We start from the raw sequence: 19,394 nt of genomic DNA, 5'->3' as shown, positions 1-19,394 counted from the left end.
ATGAAGCTGATTTCTATGACAATGCAGACTTTATACAGAACAGATGCACTTCCTTCTTTCTGAGGAACATCTGGTCTTGAGTTGCTACTTGCTACTGCTTGCAGATATCTTTGGTCATGTTCGAGAATTCTGCTTTGTGAATTAGTAGGATTCTTATTTATGATTTGAGTACAATAAGGACCTAAAGAATCTAAGAACGAATGCCTATTACTTACATCAATAATAATCTATATATATAATAATTACTTTTACCATACAACAACTTGTCGTTGTAGTATAGTGGTGAGTATTCCCGCCTGTCACGCGGGTGACCCGGGTTCGATCCCCGGCAACGGCGCGTTCATTAGGTTTTTGTCATTTTCTAAGAAAAAACATAATTTTATGATCTTAATTGTTTTATTGTTTTTATTTTTCTAATTCAAATAAGCTAATATTAGCTACGGTGGAAATGATTAACATAAGATTTCTTAATGAATATTAGTACAGGTATATACGTGGATGATCTTAACATTTAGCTATGCAGAAACGTCTTTGGTTTTCTTGCTCACTTAAACTGCACAATGATTTGCCCGGAGATATAACTCCTGAACCGTTGGATCACCCCTTGTCGAGAGGAATCGATCCGCACAAAGATTTCCGATCCATGTCCGCAGCTCTCAGCCAATCAGGTACGTCCACCTCACACTCCTTCTCTCCGCCGCTCGGGTGCGTTCCACGTGTTCGCCCGACCTGGTCCGCGTTTACGACGGGCGTCAAACAGCTCGTGAGCCCGCCATTACTGACCGGGGGGAGGGGGGGGAGGAATCCAATGCCGTCCCCCATCGTGACCACCCCCATCTCCACCCACACGTGGCCACCGACCGGGCGTGACTGCCGTACGTGGCGGGCGACCCCCACCACGGGATTCGACAGCGACGCCTTTATCTCTTCTCCGCCGTACAAGTGGCTCCGCTCCCCACCGCAAACTCCTCGCCCGCACCGAATCATAAAGTTCGGAAGAGCCACTCTCGGTTCGACACGTGTACGATAAAGAGATCTGATCTCATTTTCGGTTTGTTTAGGGATTGGGATGGAAGATAGGAGTGGGACCCAGCGCCCCGAGATGGATTGACGAGGGTATGACGATGGGTACGCCAATAGAAAGATTAGGAAACTGTGTTTTTGTTTGCTTATTTCCCGCTTTGAGGGCGACCCCATTCCCGCCCGTTTTGACGGCCATTCGAACCGGGGGAAACGCGGTTCCGGATAAGGAAGCAACAGCCGGCCCCACTGCCTTACCTGGCTTCCACTGCGGGCAACCCTTCCTCGTAGCTTCCGGAGAACGCCACACACAACCCGTCATCCACCGCCTCTGCTTCTTCCTCTACTCCCTCTTTCTATAAGTTCTCCCGACCCTACCCCCAGTCGCTCGTTCGATCTCGGTCGTAGCACGAGAATGGGAGAGGGAACGTTGGAGATCAAGAAGTTGAGGACGGAGTGGCGTTGCGAGGAGGAGGAGGAGAAGGTTGGGGGCACGGGCGGGTGGGAGACGCCGAAGAGGGCGGAATGCCGGATCCCGGCCCCGGTCCGCTGCCCCGCGCCGCCCAAGAAGAAGTCCCCCGCCGTGGCGTTCGGCAAGCGGAGGGATCCGCCCAAGAACGGCTACTTCAACCCGCCCGACCTCGAGGCCCTCTTCGCGCTGGCGCCGAGGAGAGAGGCCTGCGCGTGAACTGCACCCACACGGAGGCCTCTTGTAGATAAACAGATGCTACACCTCACTGTTGTAATCTACTGTCGATTCACTTAGGATTAGGATTCCCTTTTCCTCTGTATCTATCTACTCCTTCAAACTTCTTTTCCCGTAATAATATTAGTTATTTTTACTTGTTTCTCTATATCTGGACGTGCGTTATGATGTTGATATTGATGTTCTCTTATCGTTTGCTTGGATTTGCATTATAGTGTTGCCGTGATGGATGACAACATGTTTGTTTGGTATTTGTTTACCCAATGCTATGGTGTCATTGATGTCAGTCAATGCAGTGGTCCTCCCCCATGTTGGTCACCTAATAAGAGTATTCCAATGTTTGACATTGGTAATATACTTAGTCAAAAGGATTTGAAGGGAAGAAGAAACATTCAAAATCTGTTTTTGCCAAGTTGCAGGTTTCATTGGGAGGCACAAAATCCAGTTGCCTTTTTGGTTTTATCTTGTGGTTCATTTCATGATTACGGTGCTTTAATGATTGTGAGATTGGGTCAAACACCTTCTTTTGTTATTGTTATACTAAAGAAATATTTTTATTTTTTTTTCTTTTTTTAAAGATATTTTCTATTTTTATTTTTAAATGATTTTTTATTTCAAATAATGTCTAAAATAACTTCCATCAGTTCTAATATTTTTTTTCATCAATTACTTATTTTTTTGGGTCAATTAGAGTATTTTTTTTTATATTTTTTAAAATAAAATTAATTTATTAATTCAAGGGCCAAATATAATCAATGCTTTTAGCATTAGCACTAAAAAAAGAGAACGTGAATAAGATAAATAATTTTATCGATCGGTATGAAAAATATGAAAAATTAGAAAATAAGATGAACAAATCACAAATATATCGAGTTATGTTAATAAATTTTCATGAAGATTTCTTAGTTTTCTGGATAATATCAACAATAATTTTATCGTCCATCTCATGTTATAACGTAAAATTTACTACTAAAGCCTATTTGAGCTACATTGAGTTATGTTAATAAATTTTCATGGAGGTTTCTTGGTTTTCTGGAGAAAATTAACAATAATTTTATGGCCCATCTCATCTCGATATGAACTGAACATTTGTGATATTAGAACGTAAAATCTACTACTAAATTCTATGTTTGATCGTCGTTAACTTAAAAAGATGAATATTCCTTCTTTGTAAGTGGTTTTCGTCTACACATGAACAAATAGCAATGTCAGTTCTCATCATAAAATCAATTCTCCCAAATTTTCTTCTGATGATAAAAACCCTAATGATAATTTTCTCGCAAACCCTCAGCTATAATCTTAAAAAAAAAGAAAAAAAAATAAAGATAGCATCATTTCTGACAATTCCAAACCATCCAAAAAGCATACATGACAATAGCTCCAAGAGTCCTCACTCCTCTTGCTTATCCAGATTTTGACCTTCAAGGAGTCATTTATCATCGACCCAAGTACTTTGAAATTGGAAAAGAAATATCAAGATTGTTCCTCAACAAGGAGAAAATGCACCAAGTAATAGAATATATGTGTTGGAGGCTGTCTGTAAGTTGGCCATCAGAACCAACTTGAAAAGAGTGGATGAGATTTTGACATTGTCTAGAAGTAATAAGATTATAATAATAACAAATATTATGATCACCATCATTAATCCATTTAACCTGGGCTAAAGCCCACCAATTTAAACTAATTTATCTTAGGATAGCAATTGTCCAAATAGGATAGTTGGGACCTTTCATTCGCATCCAAGCCTACTGTAGCATCCTTTTTGTCTTGAAATAGAAACTTAACATCATCAACCAGCCTATTGATCAAGATGACCAAACTACTGTTGGTTCCAACTAGAAAGGGAGCCACACAGTTTAACACTCACTTAAGCACAATAATAATGGTGAAAATATTTTTTTGGACTTAGGTCTATCATAATTTTAGCATCGAAGAGTTTTTTTTTTAAGATCAACTCCTCGATAAACACTCGAGTCATCTTTGAACTCCTACGCATATAACCTAGAATCGAGTCGATTCAATGACCTTAGTCCCTATCCTTCGATGACAACACCGACTCACGTGCTATCGACGAATATCTTATTGAACCTTGCTCAACAAGTTAAGATATTACTGGAGGAATGATATAGTCGATCGTTCCCTTGTTTTTGTAGCTGACTCAATCGATGCCTATTAGACTGCTGGCACTACTACTTCTACCTACAATAACAACAACAGGAACAAGATATTGAAGTGGGACTCAGAAGAGTCTTAATTGTTGTTGACGATGATGGCTTGTCATCCATGATATAAAGGTGTGGCATTTCACAGCCAACCATTCCGATGTCTCCTTTATTTGAAGTGTCTACTGTTTGCTGATCTCATGTTGTATCAGTTTTATCCCTATGTGGAAGAGGTCTGTGATTATAACATTAAGTAAATAATTCGATATAGATGATACTTGGATTAGTCTAAGTTGATTCAAATATATACATGTAAAAGATTTTTAGGTTTAGCTAAGAAAGTCTCGAATATCTAACTTAGTGTCGATCTATACGATCGAGATTAACATGATCCTTCTAATATTCAGATAAGAAGATTTAAAGTAAACGGTAACTAATCTTGATTATTATGATTTAATAGATCTTTTATGATTAATCTAGCTGGAAGAAATATTTTAAAATATTTTATATTGAATTGATGTGCATATGATTGGGGTCCCAGCGATCATTGTCATGTGTCAAATGTGATTGGGTGAATATTTTCTTGTTGGACCCACATGACAATTACAGTAATAAAGAAATCAGTGACATAATCTATCCATTCTGCATCAGTCCACTCTGCTAATTAGTTTGTGAGATCATTGCTGACTCAATCATGAGCTCAAACTTCATAAATTTGATGTACTACATCCTTCTTGGATCACCAAATTAATGTTCAGTTGCTTGTAGCAATAACTTTTAATATTGGTAGCAATTAGTTTAACCAGCAGAACAACAGGAAAATCATCAACAGAGCTTTTCAAGTTTAAGAAGAGTCAACAGAGCTTTTGGCAAATCATTAATTCAATTAGTGGTTTGCTCCCATGAGTGTTACTTTGCAAAATTCATTGATCTTAATTTGCCCCATTATAATGCCTATCTGACCCAATAAGTAAATGTTGTAACAGTTACATCATTACATGTTGTAGACAAATTAATGATACTGTCACACACAATTGGTTGCCTGTGAAAAATTGGATGCAGGTTGACTGCTTGAGCTTTTAAACAGCAGTGATTACTTTGTTTGCTGTCATTTAGAACAAGGCAAAGAGTCCTTTCTCAGATGATCCCAAGTCCAAGCTGAAGTGACTTTTGGTGGAAGAACTCATTGATGGTGCCTAAACATACTGTAATAACCAAACAAGCAGTCATTTCATGTCCCTGCAATTGCAAGTCAGTAACTCCATCTTACCTGTTGTCCTTCTTCCTTTGTCTCACAATCAACATAGGTGATGCTTAAGAAGTCAATAATCTGAACTGGTTTTATTATCTTTCATTGGTGACTAATGCCAAAATATCACTGTCTAAGCCAAAGGAGTGCTCCTGTTTGATTTGGCCTTTTACCTACTAAATTGAAAGCAAGCCTGAGGATATAATTTAAGACCATGGAATGGTGCTGTCAAAAGGCAACAATCATGCTAAAGATAGAAGAATACAAAAGACCTGTAATTATTGTCTCTTTGTGCATGATAACACAAAGGATCGAACATGAAGATAATGTATTCAAACAACAAACAGAAATGATCAGCTATGTACAGGGCTCATAAACAGCAATTTGGGATTCATGCTTTTACAGGAACCATGCCTGTCATCTCCTTCTTCCTTCGAGGTCGGAATAGTGAACACAGCCTGAACCAGCAGCCCTTTCGCCCGGCCGCCCCAGCCCGCTCGACGCTCCTCGTCCTCGCTGAAACCAAATCGGCCATGTACTGAACAACAGCCTGCGGCACGAAACAGATTTGTCGAGGCAAGTGGTATCAGTATCAAAGAATCATTTGAACAATGTACAGAAGTTTGAGTCCATGATTCAGGTGTACCTGAGCTCCCAATTTTAGCACATGCCTTGGTGGCACTTCCAGAGGAGTTTCATCTGCATTGAACACCCTAAGCTTTGTCAAGAGCTGGAAAGAATCTGGCAGTACTCTTATCTGGTTGCTGCTGATGTCCAGCTCTTCTAGCATCTCTAGATTCCCAATTGATCTTGGTAATGCCGTCAAATCCGCAAAGTTCCTTCCCACATTTAACTTCACTAGACTAGTGGCAAAGCAAAGGCTCTCGGGGATCGCCTCAAGCTCGTTGAAGCTAACATCGAGTTCTTTCAGTTTAGAAAGCGAAGCCATAGTAGTAGGCAATGATTTCACTCTGTTGTAGTGCAACGTAATGACTTCCAAGCATTCAAGCTTTCCGACTGCCTCAGGCAGTGCCTTCAGGTGATTGAAGTCCAACCTGAGCTCAACGAGCGCAGTACACGATCCAATAGTGTAAGGAAGTTCCTCGAGCTCATTCGTCTCAACATTCAATCTTCTTAAGTTTGTCAGATTCCCTAATGTGTCTGGAAGCGCGGACAGCTGGTTCGAACTCAAATCAAGGTTAACTAGACTCGTAAGGTTCCCAAAAGATGGGGGAAGAGACTTGAGTCGGTTCGCATGCAAATCGAGATCAACTAAATTGCAGAGTTCTCCAAATGAGTCGGGTAGGTTAATAAGCTGATTTGAGTGGACATCAAGCTTTGTCAAGGACCTCAGGCCCCCGACAGAGGGTGGAAGTGCCATGATTCGATTCTCCGATAAATTCAGCTCAGTGATGTCTTGCAGTTTTCCCAGTGATACCGGAAGCCACTCAATCTGGTCCATCAACTTCCCCTGGAGGTCAAGAACTCCAAATTCATTCTTTGCTGAAGTCTCGATTAGGCTTGCGACTTGAATGAGGCTTAACTTTTCTGTGTCACCACCAACAACAGATGAGCCATAGGATAGGGAAAAGAATAAGGCTATGAGGATTCTACCAGCTCAAGAATGACAAGGTGAGAGTGCAACAAAAGACAACATATACTAATAACACTTTCTTAGGTATGGATCTCCCCAGACTCTACCTCCCCATACGGAGTCGTTATCGATCTTATGTATGACATTGCAAAATAGTAGAAATTTTCCATGTGAGGAAAAGTATCTTTGAAAGATACTTTAGAAAGTAGTAAGAGTCAAGGCCTGCCCAAAAAATATGCCCAAGAACATTTGAAAATGTTTCTGAGAGATGCACATCATTATAAGAAAACAAACTCTACAAGTATTTGTTTTCTTCAATTAGATTACAATAAAATCTAATGTTCTGAGGGAAATAAGAACTCAGGCAAGTAGTTGACATGTTCTTATCATACTGTTTTGGATGTTCAACCATGACAGTCAAATAGATGTGATCTACCAACATGAATACTTGACAGCATAACAAATTAGTAAGCAAAGAAGAACAGAAGACTTGGTAATTCATGGTCCATTAGCCTTATGCAAAATCTCAGCTGAACCTTCAAATTCTCTAAGCCTAATTCAAATTGGGGCTCTAAGAGAACTCACAAAGAGCTCCTCAGCAATTATGAAGTGATCAACAGACATATGTGAGCATAAAGGGAACAAAGGATTCAAGAAACAAGCCTCTGTAGAACAGCAAGAAAGAAAGAAAGAAAGAAAGACTAATCTGACCTGAAGGGACCTCAGACTTCAAGGAGGAAAACACTTGCCCATTGGAAACATCCATCTCCCCCTTCTTCTCATCCTTCTCCTCCATGACCGAACTCAAACTTCTACCAGTTCTACGCACCATCACATCGTACCTAGCCTTGAATTCCTCCTCCTCCTCCTCACAACCCCCTTCACCTTCCTCCGAGGACACCAGCTTGGAGGCCCTCTGCACCAGCTCATCAAAAACCTGGAACCTCTTGTCCAATTCCACCACATACATGGCCTCCCTCCTCTGCTCCTGGGCCTGCAACAGGACCAGGTTCTTCCTCACCTCCTGCAACACATAGAAGAGCTCATCTGGCACGTCTGGAGGCTTCTGCATCTTGCCAATCTCCTCGATCCTCATCTCCTCCTCGTTGTCTGCTGACCTGATGACAGCCACGGCTGCCTCCACTTCTTCTATGGAAGGCCTAGGTGGCAGAGACCTGTAGACCCTCATGATCTCCTCCACAGCCTCCAACACACCTGGGGGTTTTGGCTTGGATGATTTCCCCATGGCCTCTCAATTCTGATCTCCCACAGCCTTCAGGGACACAGAGAGAGAGAGAGAGAGAGAGAGAGTCCTTGTATCACTTTGCTTTGGCTCAATGATGAAGTGATCAAGCTTTACATGTGGGCTTGATTTCCTGTTCTTTGTGTGTGCCAGTCAACTTTACAAATGTTTTATAATGTTGGTCGTGTATCTAATATGTCCAATCGCAAGTCATCTTCTCGAGGATTACACTGCTTATCCTCTCTGCTCCGATATTGGTGAATCATATGCACAGTGCCGTGTGAACCTCTCCTGTAAACCCTTCCCTCTTGTGGTAAAAAAGTAATAGCCTCCAAAGAAATAGAAAAATCTTCACCTCTTTCTTACTGATGTAAAATTTCCCCATTACTTTCAAGAAATGCTTCCTCAAACATCAGAAATCTTACAATTTGTATCTTGTATCTGTTTGTTCCAATAGAACATGGTTGGTTCAATGGTATCAAACTAAAATATCTTGTTCAAAATACAAAATTGAGCAGCAAAAATGAATGAAAGAAAGAACAAAGGATTGACACAGTTTGACTTTCTTTCATACAAGTGTCCAAAATTTCCACCTTGCTGTAATTGTAGACTTTTGTTTTTGGAATTGAGATGGTGTGGGATTAAGACCTTACTGGGCATCTCATTCCTGTAGCCATGAGGAAGTAGAACAGAGTTGGATAGGGACAAAGACCTGGCACAAATCCTAGAAACAATTAATGGAGATACTTGTGCTGGTTTTGGCATGCCAATTGGTCTCTTAGCCACAAGAAAAGCTCAAGCATTGCACAAAAGGTCTGCAATCATCAACTGGTGTGGGACATGAAACCAATGGCAGTGCAGTGGGTCCTGGATTTGCCACCTGCACCAGCCTTCCAAGAACTCCTCTTTCCTAAAACCCATCATCCCTAGAATCAGTGACAAGAGAGAGGGTCTCTCTCCTCCCATCCAGAGAATACCAGTCTCAGTTTTGCTTCTCTTCCTTTGAAGACAAAGAAAAGTAAAGACTAATGTCCTTCAAAAGTCACAAGGTGGGTGTCTTGACCTGCATCAACCATACTAAATTAGTACAATCAAAATCATGTTTATGATACATCTTAGTTCAAGAAAAGAGTGAGTTTGACATGGCTTGTTCACTGAGTTATATTATCTTTTACACAATCCCTCATATGGAGCCTATTTTCTGATACACACAGCATAGGCATGACTGGGCACAAATAACACATTTCTGCCAAAAAGGAATTTACAACATAGTAAAAATTACTAAGAGCAATTCCAAAATATTGCATTGTGTCTGAACCCTGAGAACAGCTAATTCCAAATGGGAACCATCTTCCTGAAGAAGAGAAAAAGGTTATGGAGGAAACTTCATTGTGCCTTCTGCCAAGTAGACTCCCCATCTTCCCTCAGCCAAAATGTCAACCAATTGATCAGGACTAGTATGCCTTGTATTTTCCTGGTGATTTCATATCAGACCTTTAAGAGATATTAGTGTAGCATCATCCTAATATTTTCTATCATAATTTACCTTAATTGATTAATTGACTCATCAACTTGGGAGACCTAAAATCATAATTTATTTTGATATGAAACTAATGAATTATCGAGTCGATTCAATTTTGATTTCAGCTCGACTTATCTTTAATTCGATGATGATTCGAAAGATCCAATTTACATACTTATTCCTGTTTATTGTAAGTCAATCAAATTGTAATTTAATTATATTTAGAATTTTAACTCATTTTTATCAAAATTTATTAACCCAAAGTCATCAAAAATGGAATGACACTAACTGCAATTAAAAACTTAAGCTTGTAAATTTAAAGACAAACATAGCATATGTAATTTAACATCTTGAATCCTTAATAGTTAAGCTTCTAAATTTAAAGGCAAAACCTAGTAAATGTATTTTAACATCTTCAATCCTTAATAGACTATCTCTCTCTCTCTCTTTATCTATTTTCATCACAAACTTCTAAATTTTAATCTCTTTTGATCTATCTCTCTCTCTTCCTTCCTTGCCTTCCTTCCTATTCCTTTGTCTCTGACACTCTCCAAACCAGGCCACGAGGCAAATTGCAGCTGCAGCGCAACTGGCGCAAGTTGCTATTCCAACATCATCATCATCTTTTAGAGAGACTGTAATTTTCCTATGATTTATGCTTTCTCTTACATGTAATTTCTTTTCCAGTTACTGCTTCCATCAACCACTTATAACTATTAGAATACCTCTCAGGAGTGATAGTACATCCATCAAATCAAGAATTAAGTTTTCTAATTATTTATTTCTTCCTTTTTCCCTATTTATAATGGCACACGGCACCTATTTTGGTGGGCCCGACGTAGGGCCATCTTGTGCTCACCAATCACATGACGCAACAGTCGTGACGGGTAAGATTCGGGTGCGGTTGGAAAAATATCGCCACCCAAAACACGCACCTTAAAACCATCTCGAAATCACGTATTTTAACAAATAAAGCTGTGATTAAATTCAGTTTAAAATAATATATTTGTCATTATATATATATTTATGTATTTATATATACTTTTCGCAATTTTAAAATCGTCCACATATACACCTCCCCTACCCATTTATTCAGTTACTAATTTGAATATAATGATATATACATTATTACATGTCAGATTATTTTACCGTGGGTCCCACACGCTGACGCCGGCAAAATCCCTAAAACGCTCGCGCTGTATGATGGGGATTTGTCTGCTCGTCTCGTCTCCTCCATTTCTTACTGTGTTTTTGGGACTTGAAAGCCAAGAAAGATCCACAAACCCCGAACTGCCTCCTTTCTTTTCCCCTTCCCTTTCCTTCGCGTCGCTTCTCTCTCCTCTCCTCTCTTCAATCTCGATACGTAAAGTGAAGCTTTCCCCTCGTTAATTGCTGGGTTGAGAAAGAAAGAGAGAGAGAGAGAGAGGGGGGGGGGGGAAAGGGGTGGTCGGGGCGGCAGAGGAGGAGGAGGCGAGGATGGCGGGGGGGAGCGAGGAGCGGTGCTGTGAGGCGATGTTCTGGGTGTACCTCATCATCAGCGTCGGCCTGGTCTTGTTCGCCGGCCTCATGTCCGGTCTCACCCTCGGCCTCATGTCCCTCAGCCTCGTCGACCTTGAGGTCCTCGTCAAGGCCGGCAAGCCCAAGGACCAGCTTCACGCCGGTCTGCTACCCCCGTCTCCTCTCTCTGCCCTGTCTCCCCTTTTTCTCCTCCGTCACACTCACCGCCCTGTTGTGCTTCTTCTTCTTCTTCTCTGTCCGCAGCCAAGATTCTGCCCGTGGTCAAGAATCAGCACCTCCTCCTCTGCACCCTGCTCATCGGCAACTCGCTCGCCATGGAGGTCTCAGCTGTCTTTCCTCCCCCGGCTCACTTTCTCTCACTGTGCGCTAAATTTGGTTTCTTGGTCTTGCTGATTGCTTCTCATGCCATCTACGTTTAGGCGCTTCCCATATTTCTTGATTCGCTCGTTCCGGCGTGGGGGGCCATCCTAATATCCGTAACCCTAATCCTGACCTTCGGCGAGGTAATTTCCTGTGACTTCCAGTAAAGTCGAGTTCCTTTTTCCCTTTCAGTTATAAATTTAACTACAAGATCACTGGCGAGACACAAGTTAATTTTGTTGTGTGCGTGTTTGGTTTCTCTAAGATAATTCCTCAAGCTGTATGTTCGCGGTATGGGCTGAGCGTGGGAGCTAAAACTGCCGGAGTGGTTCGTCTGCTTCTTTTGATCTTCTTTCCAGTGGCTTATCCCATTAGCAAGGTAATCACTACTTGCTTCTTCACTTGTTTATACCCATTAGATTTTTTTTTTCAACTTCTTCCAACGAAAACAAAAGGCAGAAGCTGTCTTCTCTCTCTTATCTTTACTATAATGCGATATACATAGAGCTACTTTAGTTTATATTCCGTTCAAAAATATGCTTTGCATAGTTGCTGGACTGGCTACTGGGCAAGGGACATGTTGCACTTATGAGAAGAGCCGAACTGAAGACACTGGTGGATATGCACGGAAATGAGGTTTGCCTTCTGTTGCTTATTAATCAGTATTTACAAAGTTCTTTGATTAAAGTGCTTTGATACTAGTATACCGACTGTCTAAAGCTACAATATCTTTGGGCATTTGAACTGACAGAGTTTCTAACGTATAGATGCATTAATTATGCTATGGGCCTTCTTTTTTTTTTAATAGTCTGTGACTAGCATGAATTGCTTTGTTTTTAATGTGCTAAAATAATTTGTGAACCCAAAACCAAGGTTATTTGCTCTCCTTCATATAGTGAAAATATGATATTTATGAAATACAAAAAATATGAAAGAAAATTCAATGCATTATCAAGAGTTTTTTTGTAAGTCACATAATTTGTGCTTATTAGTTTATTAAAGGATCTGATCTCCAATGTGCTATCGACTACGCAACTTTTTAAACATGTACTTGCATGTTGTTATACTCTTTTTGATCTATATCCATATATAGGTGATTCAGTGAAAATATATGGATGGCATGCTATTTTGTTACATTTAGACCATATCATTTGTCATTGCTTTGTGATGAGTGAGGTTTGGCTGAAAAGGATAGGACGTGGTTACATTCTAAAATTATACTTTGTTTTTGTGTGATATGACATCTTGTTTAGGATCAGAAACCTTGGTGAAACGCTTGATGCAGGTTTCTGTAAAATTTGTATGATGCTCAGAATCACTATTTAAAGTGTAGCCATAACATGGTGATGGTGATCTTGAAAAGACAAAACATTGCAATAGAAAATAATTGGAGAAAAAAATTTCTTGGAGAATCTCTTTTTCTTATTTTGTTATACATAGTGCTAGTTCCACTAACATCTTCCTACAAGCATGAAAAGATTTGATCAATTCATCCGATTTGAGTTTCGTATTTGATGCTGTAAGAATATGATCTCACTGTGACATATTGAGCCTCCTCTAGATCAGAGTTTCTGGATAGTTATCAGGTAGTGGTGTCATAATAGATTGGTCTAGTTGCTGAACTATGATTCTGTTAAGCAAGTTTTTTTGTGCAAACATGTAATTGTCTCTTTGGTTCTTAGGCAGGAAAGGGTGGGGAATTGACTCATGATGAGACTACTATTATTGCTGGAGCTTTGGAGTTGACTCAAAAGACTGCACAAGATTCAATGACAACAATATCAGAGACCTTTTCGCTTGATATTAACTCTAAACTTGACATGTATGTGGTTTTATTAATTAACAAGGTATTGACAGTTCATGATGTTAATTCTGTTTCTTTTTCAGGTACACTCTCGGTTTAATCATGAGTAAAGGACATAGCCGTGTACCAATCTACTCTGGCAGCCCAACAAACATTATAGGCCTTATTTTGGTTAGTAAGTCAGATAATTTCTAATGTCATTTAGTGCTCAGGATTTAAAATGCTCATAATCACTCTCAAACTTTAATGTGAAAGGACTTCATGTACAGCAGTCATTCAGCAAAAGATTTGTACTAAACACTACCTCTACTTGTGTTCCGGTGAAAAGTGTAAATTTAACATAGGGTAATAATAATGTTAGTCATTTCTTTTTAGTTATATTTCATGATAAGTGATTAAGAAGATTGTCCATACAGAATAATTAGACTTATTATCATCATAGTGCTTTTGAATCAAAGTAGGTCTACTATTCTACTGGGGAGCAAATCTTTCGAATAAAGACCATTGCCATAAAAAGACATTCCTATTCCTCTAAAAGAAACTAACCATTGAAGACTGAAGTCCGTCATTCATCCCAGATTAGTAATGGGCGACAGTGTACAGTAAATAACTGCAACATCTTGGTCCCTTGCTTATTGTTTGAGTATCCTGTTTGCATATTATACATTATTTTAATTCTTCCTAGTTCCTATACATATATGTCAGAGGTCAGACGTCAGAGGTCGGAAGGGAAGCTAACTTTTGTATTCAGGAAGGAGATAAATGAGATGATAAGTTGAAAGTAATGAAAAATAATCTGAAATTTTCTTGTTTACTGTAATGTAGATATTGTCAAAATCTGTAATATCTATCTTTTATTGTTTATAACATGCTCAGGACTCTCATATTTACAAAATCTTGATTAATTCTCAGGTTAAGAATTTGATCACTTGCCGCCCTGAAGATGAAGTTCCTATAAGAAATGTTACCATAAGAAGGATACCAAGGTATGACCTGACTTATGTCTTGAAGAAGTATAGCATAGATGTATTGATGTATTCTGATGTGACATGTGGCTTAATGAAACCGGATGCCACCTAACTGGCTTTCATCGCTCATGTTCTACATATAAACAAGTAAGCAGCAATGTGAAGTTAACCTAACAATACTGTTAAACATATCATAATCATTGTTAACAATTGAAAGGTAACCTTTGATGTTTATATTCTAAATGTGTCAGTAAAAAAAACAGAACTGTGTCATTGCGAAGTAATAATAAGCTGAGGAAATAATAAATTTTTGTTGTGAGCGATTATATGCTTATCCTTTTTTATAAGGAGGTGTTGCAATATACCATTTGTTACTGGTATGAAGAGCATCCTATAACATCATATTCCATTTCTGTTTAAAATTATTTGTGGTTCTTTCTTTTGCATGTGACAGTTATAAAGGACTAATTATTCATCATTTTGTTAAAATCTGAATAGGTATAAAATTGGAACATATTAAGAATCTCATGCTTAGAAAAAGGTATGATATTTGGTATTTCAGATATGATATATCAACAGTTGTAGTTCTGATTTTATTGAGATGTACAACGCTATAATACATGGTTGTTTCCTCAATAAACAACTCTAGACATCCTCGCTCTTCTGCAGAAGGGGCTAGCAGAGTCTAAGAGATGATGTAAAGTTTCAAAAAACTACAATTAGAGAATAAGCATGTATGCTAAGCCATGCTAATGCCATTAAAATTAGAAAAAAGGGGACTATCGAAGTATGTAGTGCATGAGGTTGCGCCAATTTGGCATGTTGGGAGGGTCATTTTATTCATCTTTATCCCTATAATCAGAGTGACTGTTTCCATGACTTGAACATTTCGATCACATGGATATTAAAGGAACAACTTCCACCTGGATATTGAGACACTTTGCCGTCATCACTTGTAACAATAAACAATATTTTTCTTATACAGTACAGTAAACAAATTTGTTTTGATTATGCACATCATTTTGATTTTTTGGAGGATTCTTTATAGAAGATGTAGGATCAAGATATCAATTGCTTTTATGATACAACAAAATAACTGTTAGTTGCATGTTGCAAGGTGGTAACACCTGGACCTCTTTAAGAAAAAAAAAAGGAAAGCAAAAACACACCTGGACCTCTTTTACTAGGTCATTGTGCAAAAGGTTCCATAACAGAGTCCATTTTGGTATTAATGGATTTAACCCAATGGCATACCAAAGTAGGTTGCGAAATACAGCATCAATTTCACTCAAGGACCCATCGAAGTAGTTTTTAAAATACAGCAAGGGTGGCACCAGTTGATATTGTCTCATCTTGTTGACCTCTGACATTATGCTGGAATTATCTGATGAAAAACATTCTTGCTATAAATGGGGAAACCAAGGACTGACGCAATGGAATTATATGTTACTGGAGTTAGACTTACAGGTGGCCTTTTACTTATTTTACGACCTCTGTTGTATACTAGAGAAAGCCCACAATCACATCTAACTTTTAAATTAAATAAAACATTTAGACATAACAACTTCTAGAATAAATAAAAAATTTGGACTTGAATATATTCAATGGAAAACAATTACTTGTCAGAGAAGTTGCAAAGTAGAAATTTATGTATATAAGATAGATTAAATATTTTTTCATGATTTCACTGTAGTGCCTAAACGTTTTAATGAATATTAATACCATTCTAATTTTATTAGCTCTTAATTTTAAATGGATTACAAAATAAAATTTCTTTTTGATACATTTAATGTTTGCTATTTCATATTCACATATGGACATAGTTTTAACTTGATGTGTATATATACATATAGTTCTCTTCGTGCTCCCGGATTCTTTATTCCAGTCATGCTTTTAAAGGATTTTAACACCACTTCGGTTTTACCAGGGTCTACGATGACCTTCCTCTGTATGACATCCTGAATGAATTCCAGAAAGGCCACAGTCACATGGCTGTGGTTGTTAAACGCATAAAAGACAGTGACTTAACAACAGAAAAGAGCAAAACCAGTCCCTCAGATAACAGAATGGACCAGAGTAGGAACCACAATGAAGCCCATGGTATTGCTTGATGCTTGTATATATATGTCATCATCTTATTCTAATTGTTTGTTCAATAATCAATCTCCATCTGAAGTATTAAACAATTGTTAGCTTAATATGTGAAAGCACTTGTATATTGTGGCAAAAGCTTGTGATTTGCATATGGAGTGATTCTTGATTTTCCAGGAGATGGATCTCTGTCAGTTATGGCTGCGCATTTGAATAATATTACCAACGCGTCCCCTGTGAGTAGTAGTATTCAGGGATTTCACAGTCCTGTGAAGAGAAGCAACATAGATAAACATGGAGATTCACGCTCACAGGTCAAAAAATTTGAACGAGGGCGACATGACAATATCCTTGATGTTAATTCTGATTCGCTTCCAAGTTATTCATTAGATGAAGAAGTAGTTGGAATTATAACAATGGAAGATGTTATGGAGGAATTGCTACAGGTGGAGATCATCTAGCTGATATACTTCTGAACAGTTTTTTAGACTAACCCTCATTAATATTATGCTTTACTTGATTGCCCATATGTTGATATGCATAGCTGTCATACATAATATTTTTACTCGACTACCTGAAAAGCTGAGTGCATATATTCCTATTCTATTTATTATTGAATTATGCTTTCTTTGTTGTACTTATTAGTATGTAAATAGCTTTTATAAGGATGATCCATCTTTCGCCATGCTTTCTGCAATATTTGCGGTATATATTGATCATGTAATGTAAGCCTTAATAAAATAAGTCTATTTTACCTTGCTTATGGAAATAGTGTAGAAATGTTTTCTGATGCATGATAATTATTCTTGTCTTATACTGTGTTTACATTTTTGACAAACAACAGATGATACTTCCTCTTCCAGTTATATCTCACCTTATATCATGAAATTGTAATTTCTAAATTGCACATAGCTCCATGTCATGGACCTAAGCTGTCAATTCAAACTCAAAGACAGTTATTATAATTTAACATAACCTAACAATCATGTTATACACAACTTACGGTTACTTAAATGGTTTGTGATGGGTAGTTTGCAACTTCACTTTGTGAATGTTGGATCATACAACTTATTCTTTTACCATTGATGATTAAACATTTTTCCATGCTTTGAGCAAAACTAGTATTTTTCTCCATAGTTGGCATAATGGAAGATAATAAAAGGTTTGCATCATTAATCTTACCATGAAACGAGAGAGTGAGAGAGAGAGAGTTCTACTAGTGTAGACATCAATTTTGGTAATATATCTGCATGTCACTACAGCCAGGGAGAATTTCTTGTATGATTGTGCAACTTCATGTTGTTTATATTTGGACACTTTCCATCCTTTGCAGTGGTCTCTATATTTAATAACCTTTTCTGAGTTGGCATATGACTTTCCACGTGCTAACTTTATGATTTGTTTACATGTCTCAAATTTCACATGTCGCAGCTGACAATTGCCTCTGAATTGTTCTTGTAGGAAGAGATATTGGATGAGACAGACGAGTATGTTGATGTCCACAACAAGTACGTGAAAGTTTGTAATTCTCTCTTCTTCCTTTTCTTTTATAGTTTGCCTTCGTGGATTCAGTGGGTTACTTCTGTAGGATCAAGATAAACATGTTACCTACAAGAAGGTCATCACCAAGATCCTCTGGAAATGTATCTATCTCTCAGTTTCCACGTCGAACTCCAACGGCATCTCCACTGTCTCTCCTTCAAGATGCTTCTGTATCACGTTCACCTGTTTCTCAGTATGCTCAAGTTCCTGGTCCAACACCAACCATTACAAAATCTGGACAGTCTTTAGCCAGTTCACCTGCACATCACACAGGCCTTGGGCAGAACCTGTCAGCTTCATAGCGAGTAAGTGAAATATTCTATTTCTTTGGTTTTCTTTTCAGAAGGATGAGAGCACCGATTGTTTATGCTTTGAAACTAATCTCTTCTTGCTTCTTGTTCACATGAGAAGTATAGGAAAGAGGGTCCTGTATCATGGTGTATGTTCTTAGTTCTCACAAAGCATTCTTTGCAACGATCATCATTTCAGTGTTCAATAGCTGTTTTTTCAATGATTATACACTCACAAAGGTAACAAAGGTTTCTCCTTTGAGAAATCATACCAAGATATTAATAGTTTCTTTTGTGTGTTGTAGTCTTTTTTTGGAGAAGTTTTTTCTGCTATAATTAGTCTGGAGCTATTTGGCACCTTATTTCTTTCAGTTTATTTGACTATATTTTCAGTGACTTACACATTTTGGATCATTAATTTGTGTGGCACCAGATATAGTTTTACTCTGTATGTGACTGCAGAAGTATATATTTAGAACCAATACGTGTAAATAATTCAATATAAACTCTCTCTCTCTCTCTCTCTCTCTCTCTCTTCTCTCTCTCTCTCTTTCTCTCTGTCTGCCATTCGATATACTTGATTAGAGATAAGAATTGACTGTAGTCGATTAAGTGAACTTAATTTTGTTTTCTGGGAGAAATATGCAGGTGATCATACTGATTATATCAGACTGCATTGTATAGTTTTGTACAACTGATTGTTAAAGAATTTGATCTTTTTTATTTTCTAACCTTATTGATGTGTGTGTGCGTATGCAAAATCATATACTACCTCTAGTTGATTGCCATAGACATCTAGAAATATCAGCAAGTTAGAATCTTTGTCTTTGGACAATTCATGATATACAGTAATTTTTTTAACAGGTTTCTACGAACATAATGAGAAGCTCAGGGAAAACGAAAAGTGTAGCTGCCTGTTCAGGTGAGCAGAAGTTAATCAGAATGACTAAATTTTTTTGATATTTCTATATCGTGGTCAAATTGTAGTTCTTGTTCGTTGATGTGACAGTAACATGTATTTTACGTGGAATGTGTAATATGTATTAGTTGGATCAGTGCTCATATTTTTCGAAGTAGCTGAAACAATTGTTTCGTGTGGAGACATCAGTACTCATCTTTTGACACCTCCATTTCATTAGTGCTTTCATCATAAATCTATTCTGTTTGGAGCAACAAAGGCAAAGAAAGATTGGACTTGTTTGGAATATCCTCACCTGTTTGTATCATAAAATGTTACTGCTGCATGATGAACAAGATTATCTATTTCTGCTAAATCTTTATTAAGGTTCCAACTGTGGATCTCACCATCCAATTGGTTCCATGGC

General features: G+C 38.3%; 2 protein-coding genes and 1 non-coding gene across 8 annotated transcripts; 2 read left to right on the top strand and 1 right to left on the bottom strand.

Moving 5' to 3' along the window:
* Positions 1-265: 265 nt before the first annotated feature.
* Positions 266-337, top strand: TRNAD-GUC (transfer RNA aspartic acid (anticodon GUC)). The gene has a single exon. It is a non-coding gene; the product is annotated as a tRNA-Asp (tRNA).
* Positions 338-5,357: 5,020 nt separating this feature from the next.
* On the bottom strand, positions 5,358-8,110 carry LOC103983077 (plant intracellular Ras-group-related LRR protein 5). The gene is made up of 3 exons (XM_009400229.3): positions 7,443-8,110; positions 5,784-6,685; positions 5,358-5,687 (listed from the first exon to the last, which is right to left on the bottom strand). The coding sequence occupies exons 1-3, from the start codon at positions 7,975-7,977 to the stop codon at positions 5,529-5,531; spliced, it is 1,596 nt and encodes a 531-aa protein (XP_009398504.2). The 5' UTR covers positions 7,978-8,110; the 3' UTR covers positions 5,358-5,528.
* A 2,630-nt stretch (positions 8,111-10,740) lies between these two features.
* On the top strand, positions 10,741-19,176 carry LOC135584875 (DUF21 domain-containing protein At5g52790-like). 6 transcript variants are annotated; one of them, XR_010486337.1, is made up of 14 exons: positions 10,741-11,156; positions 11,258-11,334; positions 11,434-11,517; positions 11,640-11,753; positions 11,924-12,010; positions 13,057-13,196; positions 13,262-13,349; positions 14,091-14,164; positions 16,074-16,246; positions 16,415-16,683; positions 17,699-17,745; positions 17,826-18,084; positions 18,191-18,309; positions 18,934-19,176. XR_010486337.1 is itself a non-coding variant. In XM_065105802.1 (13 exons), the coding sequence occupies exons 1-12, from the start codon at positions 10,973-10,975 to the stop codon at positions 18,079-18,081; spliced, it is 1,593 nt and encodes a 530-aa protein (XP_064961874.1). In that variant the 5' UTR covers positions 10,741-10,972; the 3' UTR covers positions 18,082-18,084; positions 18,934-19,176. The 6 variants fall into 6 exon arrangements, 4 of the variants coding, with proteins under 4 accessions (XP_064961874.1, XP_018680579.2, XP_064961875.1 ...); XR_010486336.1 differs by having other exon boundaries at positions 17,826-18,309; XM_065105802.1 differs by lacking the exon at positions 18,191-18,309.
* Positions 19,177-19,394: the final 218 nt, after the last annotated feature.

This window comes from Musa acuminata, chromosome BXJ2-4 (genome assembly GCF_036884655.1).
Source record: "Musa acuminata AAA Group cultivar baxijiao chromosome BXJ2-4, Cavendish_Baxijiao_AAA, whole genome shotgun sequence".
NCBI classification, from domain to species: Eukaryota; Viridiplantae; Streptophyta; class Magnoliopsida; order Zingiberales; family Musaceae; genus Musa; species Musa acuminata.
Note: the sequence above shows the minus strand (reverse complement) of the source record. Positions and strands in the feature narration are given on the sequence as shown.

What these genes read in the sequence shown, in the direction of transcription:
- LOC135584875 (XM_065105802.1), top strand. Translation starts at nt 10,973, where the DNA reads ATGGCGGGGGGGAGCGAGGAGCGGTGCTGTGAGGCGATGTTCTGGGTG. An exon ending in CAAGGACCAGCTTCACGCCG is followed by an intron (nt 11,157 to 11,257) that starts GTCTGCTACCCC and finishes CTCTGTCCGCAG; the next exon opens with CCAAGATTCTGCCCGTGGTC. An exon ending in TATGTTGATGTCCACAACAA is followed by an intron (nt 17,746 to 17,825) that starts GTACGTGAAAGT and finishes TTACTTCTGTAG; the next exon opens with GATCAAGATAAACATGTTAC.
- LOC103983077 (XM_009400229.3), bottom strand. Translation starts at nt 7,977, where the DNA reads ATGGGGAAATCATCCAAGCCAAAACCCCCAGGTGTGTTGGAGGCTGTG. An exon ending in GAAGTCTGAGGTCCCTTCAG is followed by an intron (nt 6,686 to 7,442) that starts GTCAGATTAGTC and finishes GTGGTGACACAG; the next exon opens with AAAAGTTAAGCCTCATTCAA. An exon ending in TGCTAAAATTGGGAGCTCAG is followed by an intron (nt 5,688 to 5,783) that starts GTACACCTGAAT and finishes TTCGTGCCGCAG; the next exon opens with GCTGTTGTTCAGTACATGGC.